This window comes from Phyllobates terribilis, unplaced genomic scaffold, assembly GCF_046119375.1.
Source record: "Phyllobates terribilis strain yellow unplaced genomic scaffold, ASM4611937v1 Scaffold_3__8_contigs__length_932513732, whole genome shotgun sequence".
Lineage (NCBI taxonomy): Eukaryota > Metazoa > Chordata > Amphibia > Anura > Dendrobatidae > Phyllobates > Phyllobates terribilis.
This window is the reverse complement of record NW_027362763.1, coordinates 783,288,868-783,314,612: the sequence shown is the minus strand read 5'-3', so window position 1 is coordinate 783,314,612 and position 25,745 is coordinate 783,288,868. Positions and strand designations below refer to the sequence as shown.

The window sequence follows — 25,745 nt, the reverse complement described above, 5'->3', positions numbered from 1 at the left end:
CGAACAGTTCGGCGAACACACGGGTGTTCGACGAACCGAACCGAACTCGAACACTACGGGGGTGGCTCAACACTACTAGGCAGTGAATGGAAGGCTTTCCAAAAATTATGAGGAACTGCAATGCCCCTTGAAACAGACGTGGATTACAGCATTTTAAAACCTTCTACCCATTATTGGGGAGTGTGTCTCCCTTAGTGTTTCCCTATGCATTGAAAAGCAAAAGCTGACTAAAATTAGGAGGAAATGCAATGCCCGTTGGAAGAGTAGTGGAGGTTAGAGGTAATTAAAAACAACATTTCAATGCCCCTTGGAAGAGTGGTGGAGATCACAGTGGAATAAAAAGACAATATCAATGCCCCTTGGAAGAGTGGTGGAGGTCGCAGTAGCTTAACAAGACGGTTTTAATGCCCCTTGGAAGAGCGGTGGAGGTCACAGTAGCTTAACAAGACGGTTTTAATGCCCCTTGGAAGAGTGGTGGAGGTCGCAGTAGCTTAACAAGACGGTTTTAATGCCCCTTGGAAGAGCGGTGGAGGTCGCAGTAGCTTAACAAGATGGTTTTAATGCCCCTTGGAAGAGTGGTGGAGGTCACAGTAGCTTAATAAGAAAGTTTTAATGCCCCTTGGAAGAGACGTGGAGGTCAGAGTGGTTTAACAAGACGGTTTTAATGCCCCTAGAAAGAGTGGTGGAGGTCGCAGTAGCTTAACAAGACGGTTTTAATGCCCTTTACAAGAGCCATGCAGTACAGCATATTAAAAACATTATTCCCATTATTGGGGAGTGGGTCTCCCATAGTCTTTTCCTATGCCTTCCAAGCAAAAGCTGCCAAAAATTAGGATGGAGGAACTTGCAATGCTGGCAACACGGACCACGGTCACCCAGGTGGTATAGTGGTGGTGGACGCTGAGGATAAGGAGAAGAGCAAAAAACAGCCTAAATGAGGAAGTGTATAACCATGTGTGGGTGTGAAACGGTGCATGGGAATACATCTCCCGGAATAACACAGTGGATTTGACTTTATGTTACTCTGCTGTCATTTGGTGGTGATAAGAAGTCTGACCCAATCCAGCCCTTGTTCATTTTGATAAGGGTCAGCTTGTCAGCATTGTCAGTTGACAGGCGAGTGCGCTTATCCCCCAGCAGCACTAAAAACACGCTCCGATAACACGCTAGCGGCAGGAGCAGGCCAGGACCTCCAAAGCGTACAGATTGAGTTCATTCCAAGTGTCCAGCTTGGATACTCAATAATTAAAAGGCACAGAGGAATCACAGAGGATGCTGGTACGGTCGGCAAGTTACTCCCTCACCATCTTTTGAAACTTTCCACTCCTTGTGAGAGTACCCCACGCCTCAGGGCCTGTAAGCTGGGCGGGTCTCAGAAAACTGTCCCAGAATGTTGACAGTGTTCCCCTGCCTCTGCTGGATTGGAGTTGCGTATCTCTCGCCTGTACGCCTTGGTTGCTCAACGAACTGTGACCTTTGCCGCTAGCGTGTTCAGATGGGAATTTTTTTAACAGTTCTGCAGCAAGGGCCTTCTGGTACAGCCAGATTTTTGTAGACCTCTCCACCTCAGGAATAAGAGAGTGAAAGTTCTCCTTTTAGCGGGGGTCTAACAGTGTCACCAACCAGTAATGACTGTCACCCAAATTTTTGACAACGCGAGGGTTACGGTTAAGGCAGCGTAACATAAAGTCAGCCATGCGTGCCAGACTGGTAACGGGCAAGACTTCCATGTTCTCACCAAGATGACGACTGACCATGCTCTCCTCCTCCTCCTCCTCCCCCCTGTCCTCAGGCCACCCACGCTGAACCGACGGTATGACAGTTGTACAGGTACTACCGTCTACAGCGCATGATACCAGCTCCTGTTCTTCCTCCTCCTCCTTCTCCCCTCCCTCATTGTCCCCCAATGCACGTTGGGGTGAGATGAGGCTGGGCTGTGTGTAATCGCCCATTACGGCTTCTTGATCCATCTCATCATAGTCTGGCTGCAATGCCTCCTCTTTAATTCTCTGCAGAGAGCATTGCAAAAGACAGACAAGTGGGATGCTGACGCTAATGATGGCCACTCACCATCTTGGTGGACTCCTCAAAGTTTGTCAGGATGGTACATATGTCAGACATCCAGGTCCACTCCTGAGGTCTTATGTGTGGAGTCTGACCTGAATATCGACAGCCTTGTTGCAGCTGGTACTCTACAACTGCTCTCTTCTGCTCACAAATCCTTTGCAACATGTGGAGGGTAGAGTTCCAACGTGTGGGGACATCACACACCAGTCGGTGTGCCAGAAGCTGCAAACGCTGCTGCAACACAGCAAGGGCGGCGGAAGCTGTAGCCGACTTCCGAAAATGAGCTGACAGGCGGCGTACTTTGACAAGCAGATCTGGCAACTCGGGGTATTGACGCGCCCCCTGGGCCAGTGCTGTAGTGCGGCGCGCGTGCGCGCGGGGGATACCCGGAGCCGGATCCGATGGGGGTAGTAGTCTTCGTGTGGCGGTGACCCGGTCCGCACCCAGGGTGGTCAAACTTAGTGGCGGTTATTGGTATGATGGTATTAGTGTCCGACTACGCCACCCGTTGAATGCGGCTATGAAGCCGCCGCTGCAGGGCAGTCCGCTGAGGCCGGTGGTACGGATGTGCAGCGTGGATGGGATAACCCCCAACGGGAGGGGTATGGCCTCAGGGCAGAGGATGAGGTTGATGTTGGGAGTGATGGTGTGGATGTCCCAGCACTAATGGTGCGACAAGGAAGCACGGAGACGCGAGGGTACAGTTCAGGGTCTTTACTGATGGTACAAGGCAAATTCCCCCGGGAGTACTGGCTAGTAGTTGGGGCCTGGTTAGTCTGCGAGTAAGCCGGAGTTCCCCTGGCCAGGTGGAGTTGTAGGCCTTCCCGTTAGTCTGTACCCTTCCTGGCTACCCTGCTTTCGGCGGTTACAAGTAGCCCACGTCCCTGGGTATACCGTGTGGTGCTCACCCGTATGGCTGGTGACCTGGGGCCTCCTGTTAGCCTCCGCTCCGGGATGGCGGTGCTGGTCCCTTCGTTGTGACTGAGCCTCCGGGCTTTTATGGCCAGAGGACCTGGAATCCCCTGCCGGCTGGTTTCTGCTGCTGGGTATATCTTAGTCCCCACAGCCTCGGACTCCTGTGTCCGGTTTTAGTAACTTCTCCCAGGGCGAGCTCTGCACAGCTCCAGCCCCTGGCGCTTCTCCTTGGCTCCTACAGAGCTCCTGATGTCTATCTGTCCCTGTTTCTGCGTGTCCAGACCAGACTCCGTCTCTGTCTGGAACTCCTCTCACCTAACCCTGCCTCAGCCCCAGTTTATGTAGGGGAAGTTCTTCCCCTCCCAGGACTGGGCAGGAGGTGTGGCATCCTTAGGATTCCTGCCCAGGAGACCTCCCACCTGCTCACAGACGTAATATTGCTATTACTGTGGAAACCAGACCCCTGGGGTGCCACATTCCCCCCTAGTGAAATTTAGTACTCCCGGACTAAACTTATATATATATTTTTTTTTTTTCAAAAACATAACAGGGTATAAACAGGAACAATTAAATACATGAGATGGTCACGGCGTGTCCGTAACCGGGAAGCAATAAGGGTGTCCATTTCACCAAAGAACAGGGAGCCGTAACCAGGTAGGGGTCTGTCCTGCCCCGAGTCTTTAACAGTCTTTAGTCCATTCCTGGGTTACGCTCCAAACATATTTACAACAGAGTTCCGGTTACTCACTGTCCATAACCTGTCAGTCCATATAAAGAAATCTGTAACTGAAAAACATAATTAGCAATGGCTACAACAAGACAGGTAAACATAAAATAGTTAAAGCAATTAGCCAACTTAGATTCTCCAACGTACGGGCATCTGGCCTCTGGTAACCCTAGTGGACCTACAGAGCTCACTCACTGGTCCTGCACTACAGGGTGTAGGAGGTGTTATGGGCAAGCTGGGCAGCTTTCTGCACACTCTTTGGCTCACTAGGGGCACGGCAGGCTCACTACTAGCAGAGGGTTGATCCTCCTGTACTGCTGGTGTGGACTCTTCTGCCTCTTGGGCCGGCTGCTCTTCCAGCTCTTCCGGTTCCTCTGTAGGCACTTGCGGGGCTGGCTGGAGAAAGGTGAGGACGGGTACCACGACAGCACCGTTTACTTGTGTCCAAGACCGGGGGAAGTCTCCGAGTACAGTCCTGATCATTTCTTCCCTTTCCTCTGCGGGTCGAGGGTTTTCTTGATCTTCTTCTTCAGGGTTTTGCAGCTGCTCGGGACACTTCTTCAGGTGGTCTCTGGAGACAACGGCTGTGGTTTCTCCTCCATCCTTACTGATCACGCAAATCTTTGGGTTCTCATGGCTTGATGGCAGTACGGTGTACGGGTCCTTCTCCCACTGGTCGTCCAACTTGTGGAGCCGTCTTTTCCTCTTCAAGACCTGCTCTCCAGGTACCAGGGGAACAGCGGGAGCATACTGATTATAAGCCCTCTCTTGCCTTTCTCTAGCTTGAGACAGACTTCGCTCGACGCTCTCCTGTACTTTCCGATACTGCTGCTGCCGTTCTGTATCCCAGTCTGCCTCTGGCGAGGTGTCCTCGGGCGTCAGGACTCCCATATCCAGGTCGATAGGCAGCTTACCAGGTCTCGCTCTCATTAGGTAAGCCGGGGTACAGTTGGTAGAACCTACAGGGATGTGGTTGTATAGGTCCACCAGATCAGGCAGCTTCTCAGGCCACATACTGCGTTCTTCCAGGGGCAATGCTTTCAGGAGGTCTATCACCACCTGGTTCATCTTCTCGCAGAGTCCATTGGTTTGAGGGTGATAGGGCGTTGTTCTTATCTTCGTGCAGCCATACAGGTTGCAGAACTCCTGGAAGACTTCCGCTTCGAAGGCTGGCCCTTGGTCTGTCAGCACTTGGTCTGGGTACCCGTGTGGACGGCAGAAGTGCTGCTGGAAGGCTCTAGCTGCTGTTTGAGCCGTTAAGTCCTTGACCGGGACCACCACCAGGAACCGGGAGTAATGATCTACGATTGTGAGGGCGTAGACATACCCAGATCTGCTTGGAGCCAGTTTCACATGGTCCAGGGCTACCAGTTCCAGTGGCTGTCGGGTGATGATGGGCTGCAAGGGAGTCTTCTGGCTGGCACGGTCCTTCCTTCTTAGGTGGCACGGTCCACAGTCTCTGCACCACCTCTCGATGGCTCCTCTCATGCCTACCCAGTAGAACCGTTCACGCAACAAGAACTCCAGCTTCTTCCACCCGAAATGTCCTGCTCCGTTGTGGTACGCCTCCAGAATCATAGCCGCGTCTCGTCTGGGGACCACTACCTGCCAGGTCAACTCATGTGTTCGAGAGTTAACCATTCTCCGGCACAACTTCTCCCTGTAGAGGAACAGCCTACTTTTCTCCTTCCACAGTTGCTTAGTCTCCTCTGGGGCGTCTGGGTCCAGACTGGCATCGGCTTGGGTCAGCATTTCCTTCACCAGACGGACTGCGGGATCACTGTCTTGCGTCTCCGCCCAGTTGTAGTGGGGCAAGGGATTGAACGTCGCGGAGCGCCTGCCCTTCACACGGTGGGAATACAGGGTAATCCCATGACGGTGGAACGCAGGGAGCTCAACTTCTTCCAGATCTTCTGGATCTTCCCCTACGTCCGGTAAGTTCGGCATTCTAGACAGGGCATCCGCGTTGGCATTGGAGCGTCCTGCCCGGTATTTGATGGTGAATTCAAAGTTGGACAGGCGAGCCATCCATCTCTGTTCCAGAGCACCGAGCCTTGCAGCGTCCAGGTGTGTCAACGGGTTGTTATCCGTGTACACGATGAATTTGGAGGAGGCAAGGTAATGCTTGAAACGTTCGGTCACTGCCCACACTACTGCCAGGAACTCCAGCTTGAATGAGCTATAATTCTCAGGGTTCCTCTCGGTGGGTCGTAGCTTTCGGCTAGTGTAAGCGATTACCCGTTCCTTTCCTTGCTGGATCTGGGACAGCACGGCTCCTAGCCCGATGTTGCTTGCGTCCGTGTGGAGGATAAAGGGCTGGCTGTAGTCTGGATATGCCAGGATTTCATCTCCCGTGAGGGCCATCTTCAGCTGGCAGAAGGACTCCTCTTCCAGCTTTTCCCACCTGAAGGGCGGCTTCTGGTTTTTGGCTTTCCGAGATTGACCTATCAGGAGGTCCTGCATAGGGGCTGCCATTTTGGTGAAACCGGGAATGAATCTTCGGTAGTAGCCTACCAACCCGAGGAACTGCCGCACTTCCTTTATGCTGGAGGGTCTTGGCCAGTCCTTAATCACGGTGATCTTATCAGGGTCAGGAGCCACTCCGTCAGCACTCACCACGTGTCCCAGGTATTGCACCTTTGGTTTCAGGAGGTGACACTTGGAGGGTTTCACCTTTAGGCCGTAGTTTGCCAGAGCTTCGAACACTTCTGCCAGGTGTTTCAGGTGGTCCTCGTAGGTCTTGGAATAGACGATGACATCGTCCAGGTATAACAGGACCGTCTCGAAGTTCCGGTGTCCCAGACAGCATTCCATCAACCGTTGGAAGGTTCCTGGTGCGTTGCAGAGCCCGAACGGCATACAGTTAAATTCGCTGAGACCCATCGGGGTGGTGAATGCGGTCTTCTCCCGGTCCGCCTCTGCTACAGGAACCTGCCAGTACCCGCTAGTGAGATCCAAAGTAGAGAAGAAGTTAGCAGATTTTAATGCAGCTAAGGACTCTTCTATCCTTGGTAACGGGTACTCATCTTTGTGTGTGATACGGTTGACCTTCCTGTAGTCTACACACATTCTCATAGTGTTGTCTTTCTTTTTCACTAAGACTAGTGGAGCTGCCCAGGGGCTACAGCTGTCCCTGATTACCCCGGCCTCCTTCATGTCTCTAAGCATCCCCTTGGCGTGTTGGTAGTGTGCAGGGGGTACGGGTCGGTATCTCTCCTTTATGGGATGATGGTCTCCCGTGGGGATGTGGTGTTCTACCCCCTTTACTCGCCCGAAGTCTAACGGGTGTTTACTAAACACTCTCTCGTACTCTTGAACCACCCGATAGACTCCCTGTTTCTGGTGTGAGGGAGTGGAGTCAGTACCCAAATGTAGTTGCTGACACCAGTCCTCCATTGGTTTCTTAGAGCCGTTACCTTCCTCTGGTTGAGATGGAGGCAAGGGTTCCACGGCCTGTACAGAATTCTGGTTTATGGTGAACAATTTGGCTAGCGTGGCATACCGGGGCAGGTGTACTTCTCTCTCACCGATATTTATGATGCGAACGGGCACCCTCCCATGGCGTACATCGACCACCCCCCGTGCTGTCAAAATGGTGGGCCTACTGTCTGAGTAGACGGGTTCTACCATTGCTTGGTAGTCTCTACCTCTTAGACCAATAGCTGCCCGACACCAAATCATCATCTCACTTTTTGGGGGCATGGCAATAGGGAACGGGTCACACATTCTCACGCTACCTATCTCACCACCAGATAGTTCCACCTGTTGCCGCTTCATCAGTGCCCGGATCTCTTTTTGGAGCACACGCTGCTGGCCGGAACTGGCGTTCTTGGCAACCTGCTGTAAAATGAAAATCACCTCTGCAAGACAATTTTCAATCACATTAGTTCCCAAGGTTATTCTAGGGTGACTCTCATGACGGTCTATGTCCACTATTATCAGTCCTTGTGCCGCCAGTTCGACTTTACCGATCTTAATGGTCACTTCTTTGAATCCCACCTGCGGCACGGGCTGACCATTGCTGGCGATGATACTCAGGTCGTCATCTGGGTAGCGGGTTATGTCCGAGTCATTCCAGTACTGCTTGAAGAGCACGTACGGGATGGTGGTGACCTGTGACCCGGTGTCTAGTAGGGCACTCATATGAATGCTATCCAGTACCACAGGCAAGATTGGACGTCCCCCTACGTATTTATCACGCCAGTTTGATGGGCCTGATGGTCTTATGCCTGGGGGTTGGCCCTCTACCCCAGGTTGTGCCCGTTTAAATGACAGTACCTTGCCACATGTCCGGGTTGATTGCAGCGGCGGCAGATGGATCGTCCGTCCTAGTTGTATCTGTCGCTGGGTCTTCCTCTGGCCGGTGGGGTCCTCCTCAGTCGGCGCCACGGGACGTCCTCCGGTCCGGATGCCAGCTCGATCTTCCCTGCAGTAGAAACCTGTAAAGACTGCACAGTTCGGGTTAGCGCGGCAACGCTTTTAGTTAGCTCTTGGACCTGATGGTGCAGGTCTGTAGCTGGGTCATTGTTTAAAGCCTGCGCATCAGCTCCCACAGGCCCTGCAGACAAGGGCGCCGTCTCCTGGTGATAAGTGATAGCAGGGCGCCTGTGGGTCACAGCGCCACCTGGTGCCGGTTCTCGGAGCACCCGGATGGCTCTGTCCTTGAACTGTGCAAAGTCCAGGTCAGGGTCCTGTAAGGCCATTGCCCGCAACTGGGTTCGGTGGGCATTGCACAGTAGACCCTCAATGAATTGTTCAGTTAACAGCTTATCTTCATTTCCCACGCTGTCAGGGTCTGCCTGCTTAATGGCTCTCAGGGCCTCTTGTAGGTTTAGAGCATAGTCTCTTATACTCTCATGTGCCCGTTGTTTGCACCCATAAAATCTTAGTTTTATTTCGGCTGAGGTGCGGGTGTCAAATGTGTCTTTCAGCCGGGTTAGTATGTCTCTGACAGTCCTCTTCCTCCCAGGTGGCCAGGACTTTACCTCCCTTTGGGCTGCCCCGATTAATTGGGCCACCAGGATGCTCACTTTTTGCGCCTCCGTGAGGGGATACACCTGGAAGAGGCTATCCAGCCGTTCTCTGAAGTCATTTAGGGTATGTGACTCCCCTGAGTACTGGGGTAGCCAGGCTGCCCCCGGGATATAGGGCATGGTGAAAGGCATGACCGCAGCAGCGGTGGCGGTGGTTGTGGCGGTGAAGCTCTCCTCCGTATCCGACATCCTCCTCCCCCCTAGTGGACCGTGGCCTACCTTGCGATGATCCTCTTCCGTAGGCCGCGGCTCCGCAGTGGATCGTCAGGGTTGAGGACCTTCCGTCGCGCTCCTGTGACGTCGGCGTCTGCTGGGCTCCTTCCAGGACCTTACGCAACGTCCGGACGTGAGGCGGGGCTTCAGTTCTCGCGGGCTTTCGGAGTCCACGCCCCTCTTCTTCCCGTGCGGCGTCCCGAAGATGGCGTCCGAAGGCGGGAAGCAGCTGCGGATGGCGGGAAGAAGGCAGAAGACGGCGGGAAACGGTCCAAGATGGCGTCTGATGGCGGGAATCGGCTCCGGACGGCGGGAAACTTCACCACAGGTAAGTATAAAAGTCTCTTTTTTCAGGCACGCAGTACCCGGTGGTTGCGGGCACGTAATCCTGCCGACTACGCCAAAGTTGACGCGCCCCCTGGGCCAGTGCTGTAGTGCGGCGCGCGTGCGCGCGGGGGATACCCGGAGCCGGATCCGATGGGGGTAGTAGTCTTCGTGTGGCGGTGACCCGGTCCGCGCCCAGGGTGGTCAAACTTAGTGGCGGTTATTGGTATGATGGTATTAGTGTCCGACTACGCCACCCGTTGAATGCGGCTATGAAGCCGCCGCTGCAGGGCAGTCCGCTGAGGCCGGTGTACGGATGTGCAGCGTGGATGGGATAACCCCCAACGGGAGGGGTATGGCCTCAGGGCAGAGGATGAGGTTGATGTTGGGAGTGATGGTGTGGATGTCCCAGCACTAATGGTGCGACAAGGAAGCACGGAGACGCGAGGGTACAGTTCAGGGTCTTTACTGATGGTACAAGGCAAATTCCCCCGGGAGTACTGGCTAGTAGTTGGGGCCTGGTTAGTCTGCGAGTAAGCCGGAGTTCCCCTGGCCAGGTGGAGTTGTAGGCCTTCCCGTTAGTCTGTACCCTTCCTGGCTACCCTGCTTTCGGCGGTTACAAGTAGCCCACGTTCCTGGGTATACCGTGTGGTGCTCACCCGTATGGCTGGTGACCTGGGGCCTCCTGTTAGCCTCCGCTCCGGGATGCTGGTCCCTTCGTTGTGACTGAGCCTCCGGGCTTTTATGGCCAGAGGACCTGGAATCCCCTGCCGGCTGGTTTCTGCTGCTGGGTATATCTTAGTCCCCACAGCCTCGGACTCCTGTGTCCGGTTTTAGTACCTTCTTCCAGGGCGAGCTCTGCACAGCTCCAGCCCCTGGCGCTTCTCCTTGGCTCCTACAGAGCTCCTGATGTCTATCTGTCCCTGTTTCTGCGTGTCCAGACCAGACTCCGTCTCTGTCTGGAACTCCTCTCACCTAACCCTGCCTCAGCCCCAGTTTATGTAGGGGAAGTTCTTCCCCTCCCAGGACTGGGCAGGAGGTATGGCATGCTTAGGATTCCTGCCCAGGAGACCTCCCACCTGCTCACAGACGTAATATTGCTATTATTGTGGAAACCAGACCCCTGGGGTGCCACAGTATGATTTAAGAAACCGCTCAACCACGAGGTTAAGCACATGAGCCAGGCATGGTACGAGTGTGATCTCACCTCGCCTCAGAGCTGCCACCAGGTTACGGACATTGTCACACACGACCATGCCTGGATGTAGATTCAGCGGTCTCAGCCACAGATCTGCCTGCTCTTTCACAGCTGTACACAACTCACAAGCAGTGTGAGGTTTCGCAAGCAAGCAAGCAGTGACAAATTGCCAGCATCGACTTCCTCTGGCTGTGGCTATTCAAACATTTGGCCACCGCTACATGGGATCTCCTCTTCCACCACTTCAAGCAGAGCAGGCGAGGGGCACAAATATGGAAATGGACCAGTGAACAGCTCTTCAGAGTGTCCAAGTGTGGGATCAGTTGCTGTCTGATGACACTCGGCATGGTGGGAGGAAGGAGCATCAGGGTGAGGAGGAGTATGCGGTCAAGACTCACGGCTACTAAAACTTGACTGTGTGGAAGACAGACCGGAGGTGGTGGTGCCCAGGTAACTGGAAGTATTATCTGCTATCCAATTAATAACCTGTTCATACTGATCAGTTCGCAATACTGGTGTTGTAGTGTACTTCCCTAGTAATTCGGTCAAAAAGGGGGAACGAGAAGATGTGGCTGTTGGTTGTGGCACATTTTCACCTTGGCCACGGCCCCGTCCTCTACACGCACCATCACCAGAACGTCCAGTTCCACGTCCCTTGCCACACGCCTTGCCCATTGTAAATTAAGTAAAATAGCTTACAATCGCACTATCAATGGAAAAAAGGGTAATATAAAAGGAGATTAGAACCGTGGAAGAGGAAAACCACAGTTCTATTTCTCTGGCCTACACCAGAATCTTTTAAACAGATATATTTGTGTCTGAACACTGAGCGAGACGCTCAATTTTTTTTATTTTTTATGTAAAAAAGGCAAAAAGGTGGATAATACAGAGATTTGAACCGTGGAACTGCAAAACCACAGTTCTAGTTATCTGGCCTACACCAGACTCTTTTAAACAGATATATTTGTATCTGAACAGTCAGGGAGACACTATTACAGTTTTTTTTTTGCGGAAAAAATGCCAAAAGCAGGATAATACAGAGATTTGACCCGTGGAACTGCAAAACCACAGTTCTAGTTATCTGGCCTACACCAGACTCTGTCAAACAGATATATTTGTGTCTGAACAGTCAGGGAGACACTATTACAGGTTTTTTTACGGAAAAAATGCCAAAAGCAGGATAATATAGAGATTTGACCCGTGGAACTGCAAAACCACAGTTCTAGTTATCTGGCCTACACCAGACTCTTTTAAACAGATATATTTGTGTCTGAACAGTCAGGGAAACACTATTACAGTTTTTTTTTACGGAAAAAATGCCAAAAGCAGGATAATACAGAGATTTGAACTGTGGAACTGCAAAACCACAGTTCTAGTTATCTGGTCTACACCAGACTCTTTTAAACAGATATATTTGTGTCTGAACAGTCAGGGAGACACTATTACAGTTTTTTTTTACGGAAAAAATGCCAAAAGCAGGATAATACAGAGATTTGATCTGTGGAACTGCAAAAACACAGTTCTAGTTATCTGGCCTACACCAGACTCTGTCAAACAGATATACAGTTATATGAAAATGTTTGGGCACCCCTATTAATCTTAAGCTTAATGTTTTATAAAAATTATTGTTTTTGCAACAGCTATTTCAGTTTGATATATGTAATAACTGTTGGACACAGTAATGTTTCTGCCTTGAAATGAGGTTTATTGTACTAACAGAAAATGTGCAATCTGCATTCAAACAAAATTTGACAGGTGCATAAGTATGGGCACCTCACCAGAAAAGTGACATTAATATTTAGTAGATCCTCCTTTTGCAAAAATAACAGCCTCTAGTCACTTCCTGTAGCTTTTAATGAGTTCCTAGATCCTGGATGAAGGTATGTTTGACCATTCCTCTTTACAAAACAATTCCAGTTCAGTTAAGTTTGATGGTCGCTGAGCATGGACAGCCCTCTTCAAATGATCCCACAGATGTTCAATGATATTCAGGTCTGGGGACTGGGATGGCCATTCCATAACATTGTAATCGCTCCTCTGCATGAATGCCTGAGTAGATTTGGAGCGGTGTTTTGGATCATTGTCTTGCTGAAAGATCCATCCCCTGCTTAACTTCAACTTTATCACCGATTCTTGAACATTATTGTCAAGAATCTGCTGATACTGAGTGGAATCCATGCGCCCCTCAACTTTAACAAGATTCCCGGTGCCGGCATTGGCCACACAGCCCCAAAGCATGATGGAACCTCCACCAAATTTTACTGTGGGTAGCAAGTGTTTTTCTTGGAATGCTGTGTTTTTTTGCCGCCATGCATAACGCCTTTTTGTATGACCAAACAACTCAATCTTGGTTTCATCAGTCCACAGGACCTTCTTCCAAAAAGAAATTGGCTTCTCCAAATGTGCTTTTGCATACCTCAGCCGACTCTGTTTGTGGCGTGCTTGCAGAAACGGCTTCTTTCGCATCACTCTCCCATACAGCTTCTCCTTGTGCAAAGTGCGTTGTATAGTTGACCGATGCACAGTGACACCATCTGCAGCAAGTTGATGCTGCAGCTCTCTGGAGGTGGTCTGAGGATTGTCCTTGACTGATCTCACCATTCTACTTCTCTGCCTTTCTGATGTTTTTCTTGGCCTGCCACTTCTGGCCTTAGCAAGAACTGTCCCTGTGTTCTTCCATTTCCTTACTATGTTCCTCACAGTGGAAACTGACAGGTTAAATCTCTGAGACAGCTTTTTGTATCCTTCCCCTGAACAACTATGTTGAATAATCTTTGTTTTCAGATCATTTGACAGTTGTTTTGAGGAGCCCATGATGCCACTCTTCAGAGGAGATTCAAACAGGAGAACAACTTGCAAGTGGCCACTTTAAGTAGCTTTTCTCATGATTGCATACACCTGGCAATGAAGTTCAAAGCTCAATGAGGTTACAAAAACAAAAAGAGTGCTTTAGTAAGTCAGTAAAAAATAGGTAGGAGTATTTAAAACAAGAAAATGATAAGGGTGCCCATACTTATGCACCTGTCAAATTTTGTTTGAATGCAGATTGCACATTTTCTGTTAGTACAATAAACCTCATTTCAAGGCAGAAACATTACTGTGTCCAACAGTTATTACATATATCAAACTGAAATAGCTGTTGCAAAAACACCAATTTTTATAAAATACTAAGCTTAAGATTAATAGGGGTGCCCAAACTTTTTCATATAACTGTATTTGTGTCTGAACAGTCAGGGAGACACTATTACAGGTTTTTTTACGGAAAAAATGCCAAAAGCAGGATAATATAGAGATTTGACCCGTGGAACTGCAATACCACAGTTCTAGTTATCTGGCCTACACCAGACTCTTTTAAACAGATATATTTGTGTCTGAACAGTCAGGGAGACACTATTACAGTTTTTTTTACGGAAAAAATGCCAAAAACAGAATAATACAGAGATTTGACCCGTGGAACTGCAAAACCACAGTTCTAGTTATCTGGCTTACACCAGACTCTTTTAAACAGATATATTGGTGTCTGAACAGTCACAGACACACTCAATTTTTTTTGGGGGGGGGGAATACCAAAAGGTTACTAAGACACGTATTTGTACAGTCTGACTGAGGAAAAAAAAAAACAGGATTTTGATGAAAAAAAAAGGATTTTTCCTGGCCCCTGAGACTGGGGGATAAGTCTAGAAATTTGACCAACAGGAGCACACACGACTGTAATGCATCGTTTGCTGGTATAACCACTGCATCTCCTATACAGCCTGCCTGCCTGATATCTGGGATGTATATTAGTCCTGGGAAGGACTGTTTGTTTGATTTGGCAGCCTTTAAAGACCCTACACTAACTATTTCGCAGTATAAATCTCTCCCTAGCTCTGCAGCACTGACCCTACACAGTCTGATCTGGAGCGACTGTGTCCAAGATGGCGGCGCCCGGTTTTAAATACTCGAGGTGACGCTGTGCGGCCAGCCAATCACTGTAATGCCCACAAACAACATGGCTGCGGCATTACAGTGACTGGCTGGCAATCCCTGCATGTTCATTGGCTCTGTAAAGAGCGCCAAACATGCAGGGTGGAGACCCGAGCTCCCGCCCGAGTAACCCGGAAATGCTCGGTACTCGCCGAACATCCCGAGTAGTGAGATGCTCGGGCGAGTACCGAGCAGTGTCGAGCATGCTCGCTCAACACTACTCCTTAGAATTGTTCTGTCCTTGCGTAACCCCTTTGGATGCTATGTTGTATGCCTCTGCCATCCGTTCCTTCCATTTCCAAACGTACTCCGGATATGTTCTGTAAGTCTTTGACACCGGATTATTGAACATAATGTTGATTGGCAGTCTTGGCGATCATCCATACAATGGGATAAAGGGTGAGTAACCCATTGCATCGCTCTTTGTACAGTTATAGGCATGTACCATTTTTGAGAGAGAACTCTTCCATTCTTTCTTCTCATCAGCTGTTAAAGTGCGCAACATCGACAATAATGTCCGGTTAAAACATTCCACTTGTCCATTACCCTCTGGGTAATAGGGCGTTGTGTGGGATCTCTGAATTCTACAGTACTTTCCTAGTTTGGCAAAGAGCTGGTTCTCAAATTCTCTTCCTTGGTCGTGGTGTAACCTCGTAGGGAACCCAAACCTCAAAGCAAAATCATTGAAGATCTTCTCTGCTGCTGTTCGACCCGATTTATTGGTGGTGGCATATGCTTGAGCAAATCAAATGAAATGGTCCATCCCCACCAAGATGTATTCGTATCCACCCTTTCACGTCTCGAGATGTAGAAAGTCTATTGAGACCATTTCAAACGCATACATAGTTTGGATGTTGCCCATAGGTGCCCGGGTTGATGTGTTGGGACGTTTATCTTTCAGACACCCACACTCCCTGGTCACGTACCACTCAATATCTCTCTGCATGTACGGCCAGAAGAAACATTCACGGATCAAATTTGTTGTCCTTTCCACTCCCAGGTGTCCCATGTTTTCATGGAGTTCTTTGAAGACCAACCTACGGAATACTCTGGGTAGTACCAACTGCCGATTTTGTCCTCCTTTACGGTACAGGATACCGTCTTCTCTGAGGTAGAGCTTCGTCCATTCTTTAATTAAAACATATACTGCTGGTGACTCATTGTCTCTCTCCCATTTACTTGGAAACCGATTTTGGTCTACATAAAGTAGTATTCTACCAATTATCTGATCTTCCCGTTGTGCTCTAAGGATTTTCCCTTTTGGTAGTTGTTGAATAGACGGGGGTGATCTTGTTCTCTTGCTTTTATGGTGGTTACCACTGTCAATGGACACAACAATGTTGTGTCTTCCTCCTGATAAGCTTCTACTGCTTGGGTAGTGCTCTCAATTGCTTCCAGACTGACTTCCTCCGAGCATTCTTGCATGAACTTCTCAGGCTCTAGTGGCATTCTTGACAATCCGTCAGCATCCGCATTGCATTTTCCTGGCCTGTACTTGATGCTGAAATTGAAGTCAGCTAGTTCAGCAACCCATCTCTGACCCGTTGCATTCAGTTTGGCTGTAGTAAGGACATAGGTCAAAGGCTTGTTGTCAGTGTATACCTCAGACTCTTTGCTGTAGTAGAGATATTCTCTAAATCGTTCACAGATAGCCCATTTCAATGCCAGGAACTCCAATTTTCCGGAATGTAGATGGTAATTTTTCTCGCCGTCTGTCAACATTCTAGAACCGTAACCGATGACTCATTTTTCCATCTTGATTCTGATACATGGCAGCTACCAGTCCAACTTGAGAAGCATCACAATGAAGAACAAATGGTAAATTGAAATCAGGATTTCCCAAGATGGGTGGTTTTACCAGGTAGTCTACTAATTCTTCCAATACCTCCTGGTGGTCTGCTGTCCAGAGAATGAAAACGGCGTTATTTCTTTTAAGCCCGGTCCTGCCCGCGTTCTTCTTTTTCTCCGTGGGTGTTGTTGTCTCTGTTGCCCCCCCCCCCAAGAGGAGGTATAGTGGGGCGGCAATCCTGGAGAACTTCCGAACGTAAGTACAATAGTAGGAGAGGAATCCTTATGTCTGCCTCAACTTCCCGACGGTAGAGAGCCGCTTGTCTTTTAAGGCCAGTACCGGAGCGATTTCTGCTGGGTCCATGGCATATCCTTCTCCGGACACAATTTTTCCTAAAAATCAGACTTTCCTTTTGAACAGTTCACACTTCTTTGGGGTCAACTTAAAGTGTTGTTGATTCCGTTGTAATACGGTCCTCACGTGTTCAACATGCCCCTGGAAGGTTTTACTGTTTACCACATTGTCATCCAAGTATGGCTGGCAGATATTGTACCTCAATCCTTCTAAACATGTCTCAATGCTCCTCTAGAATTCTGCTGGAGCTGAACTGAGCCCAAACGGTATGCAAATCCACTCATATAATCCCCACGGTTTGATGAATGCTGTCAAGGGTCCACTGGACTCTTCGACAAACCCTTGGTGGTATGCCTTACCCTGATCGAAGACCGAGAAAGAGGTGCTTCCTGATAGGCTATCCAGCATATCTTGGATCTTTGGTATCGGGTGTCGATCAGGTACTGACTTTTGGTTTAGCTCCCTGTAATCACAACAGAGTCTCAACGTACTGTTCTTCTTCCTAACACAGACAATAGGAGAGGAATAAGACGACTTCAACTTTTGGACCCAACCTCTGTTGATGAGATCTTGTAAATATTCTTTCACTTCACGATGTAATGGTTTTGGCACAGACATGTAACGTCTGGTTACTGGGGTCGTGTCTTTCAAATTGATTTTCAAAAACAACGACGGGATACAGCCTATATCAGAGTCATCTTTGGAAAACGCATGACACTCTTCTCTCAGCATCTGTTTTGCTACCGCTAGATCTTCAGCAAAGAAGTGTTCCAGGAGTACTGGGGGATCCCAGGACCCCGAGGTGGGTTGCGCAATTTCCTCCTCTGAGCAACTCCTGTTCCTTGGTGGGGAGACAGAATTTACTATAGACCCCTGTGCTGGTCTCACACTGGCTGGATATACCGTTTTAACGGTTTCGATGTGACCTAACACAGTCTTTGGATCCAGTCTAATTTTGTGTTTCGTAGTATTCATTACCGGTACTGTCACTCTAGCACACCCACCAGTAGGAATCGTAAGCACAGTCTCACCTTGAACTAGGCCTTCTGGAAGTTCTGAGTAGTCTTTTGGCATGAATAGTCTTTTCTGGACTTTTTTTCCTGGTTCTACCCGGACTCCACACCTCTCCTCCCTCACCATTTGGATTGCAGGGATGATGGTTGGACGCAAGCCTACCTTGACTTCTTTTGGGTCCATTGTATTCTGTGCTTTCTTTACTCTATGAATCACTTTTTCCGCCATGGCATTGGGTATGGCGAACGATGTGGCGATTGCATCTACCACCAACGCCCCTGTCTTGTTTTCGTGATGACCTCATTGATTACATTATAACCCAGGATAGGATCCTCTGCCAGTTTCTGATCACTGGTCACGAGAAAAGTTACCAAAAGCTCGATGGTGTTGCTGTTCTTCGTGGCCCTGTGTTGGAAAGTCACTTCCACCCAGCCTATGAAAGGGATTTCGGTCTGGTTGACGGCTTTGCCGTGGAGTTCCACTGGTCCCAAGAGCTCTTTTAGTGACCGAAGGCAAGTGTGTGGCAGGTAGCCCCTTCTCCATTCTTCATTTAAAAGGCTCGCTTGGGCTCCTGTGTCCCATAGTGCTTTTACTAGGAGTCCATCTAGCTGGCACTGTATAAAGCACCTTTCACCGATTAGGCTGATGAGGCTATCTTTACTGACTGAGGAATCCTCCTCCCAGGAGTACATCGTTTGACCTCCGCATTAAATAACTGAGCATAACTGGGCATTAAATAACTGACGCCCCTGTCTCCCTTGCATCTGTTGTAGACGGGAACACACTTGAGGATAGTACTGACGTAACCGTTTTACCTCATGCGCCGTTCTGGGGTTTGGTGAAATTTGGATTTGCTTCTGGGGCTGCCTCCATGTTGCGGTTACCAGTCGCTCCGCACTGGTAACCTCCTGTCGTTTAGCCCAAACAACCGTGACCATTGGCATTCCTTGGCATAATGTCCTTCCTCACCTCATCTTAGACAGTGGACACAAACTGTACTCTGATTTGATGAACGGCACGCTTCACAAGCCAGGTATCTTCTGTTTTGGAACCCACTCATGGGTCTGAGGGATACCGGTTCTGGCAAGGAACGAATCAACTTTTTCACCTCAAACAACTCGGCTTGCAGTTCTCCTATTACTAACTTCCAGTCAGCGCTGGCAGGCCTCTCTTTTGTTGGTGATTTAAGGTTCCCTCTCGGAGGTGGCACTGTAGGTTTCTCTATGATGATCTTCAGACTGGCCACCGGGGGTCTCCAACTTCAGCTGACTCATTTTGGTGATTTTAGGGGCAGAGCCTTTCTTTAACTTCTGTTCGCTTTATGACTCCAAACTAGCTGCCCCATTCATTTTTTCAATTAGGACTTTGTCCAAAATGCCAGGATCTTCTAGGTACTGTTTCAGCTGCAACTTGATATCTTTGCTGATTAATCCCATTCCCAATGATCTCAAGAACTTCTTCTGGACTAGTCCAGCATCAAACTTCTTTTCCGCTTCTACATCTCTGGATGCAAACAACAGTCTATCCTTCAGTTCAATTGCTCTGAACAAGAAATTTTGGGGTGAGTCATTATTTTTCTGTGAGAGGTTAATGAGTCGGTGGAACAATTCTGAAGTACTCTCTTCTTTATCGCATCCTTTTAAAATCGTCTTCAGCTGTTGCAAGGTCAATCGACTTTTCATTTCTAGCATAGTATGGAGGTTCAGTCCTGGGCTGATTGCTTTCACCACCCCTTCAATGATCTCATCTGGCTGGTAGCCTTTCCGTAAGCCTGCATCGATCTGGTGCAACAAGTTCCTATAAGACAGTCTCTCTTTCTGTTCACACTCTCCAATCTGTCCCAGGATCTTGAATTCTTTCCTTATGGTGATTTGTGGTGTTAGAGAGGACTGTCTTCCTGATTTATCTAACCCGAGCAAGTTAAAGGTCCTGTCTGAGTCTATCACCCGTTCAGAGGTTTTGGTCGACTCCTGCAGGGCTGTTGTTAGGGCTTTGAATTGTTCTTTCAATTCCTGTAGTTCAGTCTGTGGATGGAGATTCACGCTTTTGGTAATTGGTGCCGCGACTCCATCCTCCAACTTCAACCTGGTTAGAAACTGTGTTAGTTCCTGGAGGAATGTCCCCATGACATCTTCAGCTTCTTTCTCCCCCAGCTCATCCATTTTTGCATTAATGGCAGCTAACAGTTGCCTGCGGTTGTGTGCTTTGGAAATCTGTTTTTCTGACATTTTTATATGTTCTGCTACTGTTCTCAATTCTTCACAGGTTAACTGAAGAAGCAGCTCGCTAATTCTGTCCATTTGTATTTCCACATACATTCCTAGTGAGATTTTCTTTAGGGCAGGTCCCCTTTAACTAGTGTAGCAGAGTTGAGTTGAGGTGCTATTCCATGTTCCCTACCCCTAGTAATATACTCAGCAGCCGCCATCTTCTGCTCTTCCCAGCGCCCCTCTGGTCCCATGTTGCCTTCTTGTGACCTTAACTTCTAACTGACAGGAAGTCAGAGGCAACGGTCACAAGCACCCAATGTAAGTCAATGAGGGTCTTGTTCTCCAGCAAACACAGGAACGATGCAGCAGGTCACAAATAGCAGATGATCAGAGCAGTGCTGAGAGCAGAAGAAGACGGTGGCTGGTAAGTATGGTAAGTTGAAAACTGCTCCCGGTGTTTGTTTTTGTTTCCAGCATTGTCAACACATCGAAAACTCTGCAGATAATCAGTGAACTCGGCAGCTCTGAACGGCTCGTGCTCAACTGTCAACAAGCTCACTGATTGGCTGCTACACTGTTGTTGTGACGTCAGCGCTGCAGACAATGACAAACATCGGGAGCAGTGGTGGAGTCACAACGCTGGATCCTGATCGAGTTAGAAAAGCACAGGTATTTTTTTTTTAAAACAAACTGCACCTGAAGGAAAAGGGTCTTACAAAACTGGAAAACCCGTTAAGGCCTTATTCAGACGTCAGTGATTTTTCATGTACGCAAAAAAATTATCCGAGTGTCATGAGTGTTTTGAATCCAAGTGTTATCAGAGTATGATCAGAGTTTCAGTATTTACCATCAGTGTTTTATATGTGATTTTTACGTATGGAAAAACAAATTACAAACATTCTCCTATGCACTAAAATGTTAATCAAAGGCAGCACATGGATTGTATACTGATGGCATAGGTGTGTTATCTATAATTTTCACTGACGCATAGACTTGTATGGGTGATTTTCATTCGTGGCACTGATAAAAAAAATGATATGTCTACGTGATTCTTTTGAAGATACACGGTCCCCAAAAACATAGAAATGTGGACAACTCCATTGACTACAGTGGGTACTTGTCTTATCTATGAAAACCCTGGATAGAATTAAAACATGAAAAGCGAACATCTGAATGAGATGTTAAGCAGGTTTTAAGAGTGAATTATCATTGCAGCAGACAAGTGACTGACAAGCTGAGAAAGAAGCTGATTACTCTTATCAACATATATAAAAGTTTCTTATTGTCACTTATTATTTATGAAAAATGAGTGTAGTTTCTATTTAAAGGGACCCTGACTCATGCTTCCCAAACTGCAGGCAGCATGAATCAGAGCCTGGCTGCATAATTGCTGCCAGGTATGTTTTACTCTGAAACATTTCAGCACTTCAGGGAAAATATACTTTAATGATCCGGCCAAGGACCAAAGGAATATAAGAGACTAGTCCAGCTCCAACCTTAGCCGGCACCTACCAGCGCCGCGGCAGGTAATTTATAGGTTTCTCCCATGTGTGTACATTGTAGGCAAATCAATACACACCCTGATGAGACTTAATCATAAATTCTTATTATCGCTCTTGTTAATTTTTCAGTGCTTGTAGAAGATGTCAATGAGGACGGGCCTATGGTGGAATATCCAGTATACCATACTGTAATATGGGATGGTGAATTTGCAACTGGAAGTATGATTCTTGATGTAAATGCGAAAAAAGAAAATAAAAATATGGATGAAGGAATTCACTATTCTATTTCAGGTGCACGTGTTGTTTTTCTCAGTAGAGCTTAGTAACACAATTTCCTGTAAATCAGTTACATATTATGGTTTCTTTTTCAATTTTAATAAAAATTAAAAAAATTCTTTGTTTTAGGTGAAAACAGAGAGAACCTTTTCTCAATAGCGAATGCAACTGGTCACATCTTTCTAACCAAGGACCTCCCATTGCACAGCTTCCCTGAGTACTATGTCTTCACAGTCACTTGCACTGACAGTGGAGAACCACCTCAATCCACATCCGTAAAGGTACTCCACATTATCGAGGCTTTGATCAAACATGCGCTGTGACATCCCATTCTGATGGGGATTCTATAAATTTGATCGTAGTAAAAGCACAGACAGCATGCCACTCTGCACTTGTTCTCAAAATGCCGAAAACCTCAATGGACCCCCAACAGACCTCCTTATAAGTACTTGGATAACTGTCTGTGATTTGCATTTGAGGTACTATGGGTATGAACAGAAGCCATGAAGTCAGTCTGAATAAAACCTTAGATCATATACAGGTGGTTCTCACAAAATTAGAATATAATCAAAAAGATAACTTATTTCAGTTCTTCAATACAAAAAGTGAAATTCATATATTATATAGAGTCATTACTAGTGTTGAGCGAGCACTAAAATGCTCGGATGCTCGAAGCTCGGGCCGAGCTCACTGTGATACTCGGGTGCTCGACCCGAGCAACGAGCCCAATGTTAGTCTATGGGAGACCCGAACATTTTTGCGACGGCTCCCCCGGCAGTCTGTAGAAAGCCTAAAAAGTGCCCAAAACGATAGTGACAGTGCTCAAATGACATGGGGACAGCATGGGGATCGCCCCTGGAAGCATTTCTGACCCCCAGGTCACTGCTGTCAACAACGTGGTCACAGGTATTAAGCCACTTTTACAGGCTCACAATAAAACGTTCAAAAACGAAAGTGCTTTCCTGTGAAATATGTTAACCCCTTAACGACCATGGGTCTTTCTGTTTTTGTGTTTTCCTTTTTTGCTCCCCTTCTTCCCAGAGCCAGAACTTTTTTAATTTTCGTTCAATATGGCCATGTGAGGGCTTATTTTTTGCAGGACGAGTTGTACTTTTAAACACCATCACTGGTTTTACCATATCGTGTGCTGGAAAATGGGAAAAAAATTCCAAGTGCAGTGAAACTGCAAAAAAAATGCAATTCCACAGTTGTTTTTTGGGTCCTTTTTTTACCACGTTCACAGATTGCTAAAACTGACCTGCCATCATTATTTTCCAGGTCGTTACGAGTTCATAGACACCAAACATGTATAGGTTCTTTTTTATCTAAGTGGTGAAAAAAAAATCCAAAGCTTGCTAAAAAAAATGACGCCATTTTCCGTAGACCCTTAGCATTTTTCGGGATCTGGGGCCAGGTGAGGGCTTATTTTTTGCGTGCCGGGCTGACGTTTTTATTGATACCATTTTGGGGTAGATCCGATGTTTTGATCGCCCGTTATTGCATTTTATTGCAAAGTTGTAGCGACCAAAAAAACTTAATTCTGGCGTTTAAATTTTTTTTCTCGTTACGCCGTTTACTGATTGTATTAATTCTTCTTTCATATTGATAGATCGGGCGATTCTGAACGCGGCGATACCAAATATGTGTATGTGTTTTTTTTTTTATATATATATATTTTATTTTGAATGGGGCGAAAGGGGGGTGACTTAAACTTTTATATATTTTTTATTTTTTTTATTTTTTTAAAAACTTTTTTTTTACACTTTCTGCTTGCTTCTATAGTCTCCAGAGGAGACTAGAAGCAGCAGTTCTCTGATTGCTTCTACTGCATACAAGCGATGAGCAGATCGCTTGTATGCAGGAGAAATGCTCACTTGCTATGAGCGCTGACCACTAGGTGGCGCTCATAGCAATTAAGACATGACAACCACAGGCGTCTGCTGCAGACCCTGAGTTGTCATGCCCACCCATTGGTGACCCGCGATCACGTGACGGGATCACTGATGGGCGGGGCTTAGGACTCCCGGAAGCTCGAGTTAAATGCCACTGTCAGAGATTTAACATGTTAACAGCCGCGGGTGGATTGCGATTCCAATAATCAGCTGACATGTGCTCGTTTCAGTGCGGGCTCACCGCCGGAGCCCCCGCTGAACCGGCCTTCCCGACCTGGTGCGTACTATTACTGACCAGGTCGGAAAGGGGTTAAGGAACATCCTTTCCAGGGTAAAGACTTGTGTATAAGGTAAAATAAATAACCAAAAACAAAATTCTCCTCCACACCTTGGGCTATGTTCACAAGTAGCATTTTTTATGCGTTTTTGCACGTTTGTATTGCTTTCAACCGTGACAAATGCATTCACCGGGAAATGTCATTTTAACATTTTACAACCTTATCTGGCCATGTGCTGTGTGACACATGCATACAGTGCTGAAAAGACAAGGGATCAGCATGGGGAAGACCCCTGGAAGCATCTCTGACCCCCAGGTCACTGTCTAAAAGTGTGCCCATCAGAAGTGATCCTTGCCGCATCAGAAGATCAGACAATGTGAACTGAGGTCGAAGATGGCAGACATACAAGAAGCAGAGGCATGTTCACACTAGCAAAAAAGAAGCAAGACAAAAATATATCTCATACCCTACCATAATTATATATAAATGTAAAGCAAAATTGCATAATAAATATAGGGTACTTAGTGAACTATTTTTGATCAAAAAAAGTATACAAGCCGTCCCACCAGCGGCAAGGTGACCCTAAATTGGGACGGTACCTATACTGCCTATATTAAAAACCTTACTGTATATCAGAGTTGAAGTAATGCATATAAAAGGGTAGACAAATAGGACCGGGTCCCAACTCCAGACCACCCAGGCCCGTGGTAAGCTACATATATACCAATCAGCTCAACAAAGGGCATGCCACACCCTTAAATTGCACAGAATGCAAACAAGTCAAAAAACCAGACAATGTGAACTGAGGTCTAAGATGGCAGACATACAAGAAACAGAGGCATGTTCACACTAGCAAAAAAGAAGCAAGACAAAAATATATCTCATACCCTACCATAATTATATATAAATGTAAAGCAAAATTGCATAATAAATATAGGGTACTTAGTGAACTATTTTTGATCAAAAAAAGTATACAAGCCGTCCCACCAGCGGCAAGGTGACCCTAAATTGGGACGGTACCTATACTGCCTATATTAAAAACCTTACTGTATATCAGAGTTGAAGTAATGCATATAAAAGGGTAGACAAATAGGACCGGGTCCCAACTCCAGACCACCCAGGCCCGTGGTAAGCTACATATATACCAATCAGCTCAACAAAGGGCATGCCACACCCTTAAATTGCACAAAATGCAAACAAGTCAAAAAACCAGACAATGTGAACTGAGGTCTAAGATGGCAGACATACAAGAAACAGGGGCATGTTCACACTAGCAAAAAAGAAGCAAGACAAAAATATATCTCATACCCTACCATAATTATATATAAATGTAAAGCAAAATTGCATAATAAATATAGGGTACTTAGTGAACTATTTTTGATCAAAAAAAGTATACAAGCCGTCCCACCAGCGGCAAGGTGACCCTAAATTGGGACGGTACCTATACTGCCTATATTAAAAACCTTACTGTATATCAGAGTTGAAGTAATGCATATAAAAGGGTAGACAAATAGGACCGGGTCCCAACTCCAGACCACCCAGGCCCGTGGTAAGCTACATATATACCAATCAGCTCAACAAAGGGCATGCCACACCCTTAAATTGCACAGAATGCAAACAAGTCAAAAAACCAGACAATGTGAACTGAGGTCTAAGATGGCAGACATACAAGAAACAGAGGCATGTTCACACTAGCAAAAAAGAAGCAAGACAAAAATATATCTCATACCCTACCATAATTATATATAAATGTAAAGCAAAATTGCATAATAAATATAGGGTACTTAGTGAACTATTTTTGATCAAAAATAGTTCACTAAGTACCCTATATTTATTATGCAATTTTGCTTTACATTTATATATAATTATGGTAGGGTATGAGATATATTTTTGTCTTGCTTCTTTTTTGCTAGTGTGAACATGCCTCTGTTTCTTGTATGTCTGCCATCTTAGACCTCAGTTCACATTGTCTGGTTTTTTGACTTGT

The 25,745-nt window shown here is 47.2% G+C and overlaps 1 protein-coding gene across 50 annotated transcripts in view; it reads left to right on the top strand.

Annotated features, from left to right (window-relative positions):
* LOC141257608 (protocadherin Fat 4-like) overlaps window positions 1-25,745 on the top strand; it is a 468,540-nt gene that overhangs the window by 153,017 nt on the left and 289,778 nt on the right. For all 50 annotated transcript variants that reach the window (XM_073672347.1, XM_073672333.1, XM_073672313.1 and 47 more), the window contains 2 exons: window positions 21,442-21,603; window positions 21,718-21,869. In XM_073672347.1, the coding sequence (XP_073528448.1) occupies window positions 21,442-21,603; window positions 21,718-21,869 (314 nt within the window). The remainder of the gene's footprint in view (window positions 1-21,441; window positions 21,604-21,717; window positions 21,870-25,745) is intronic.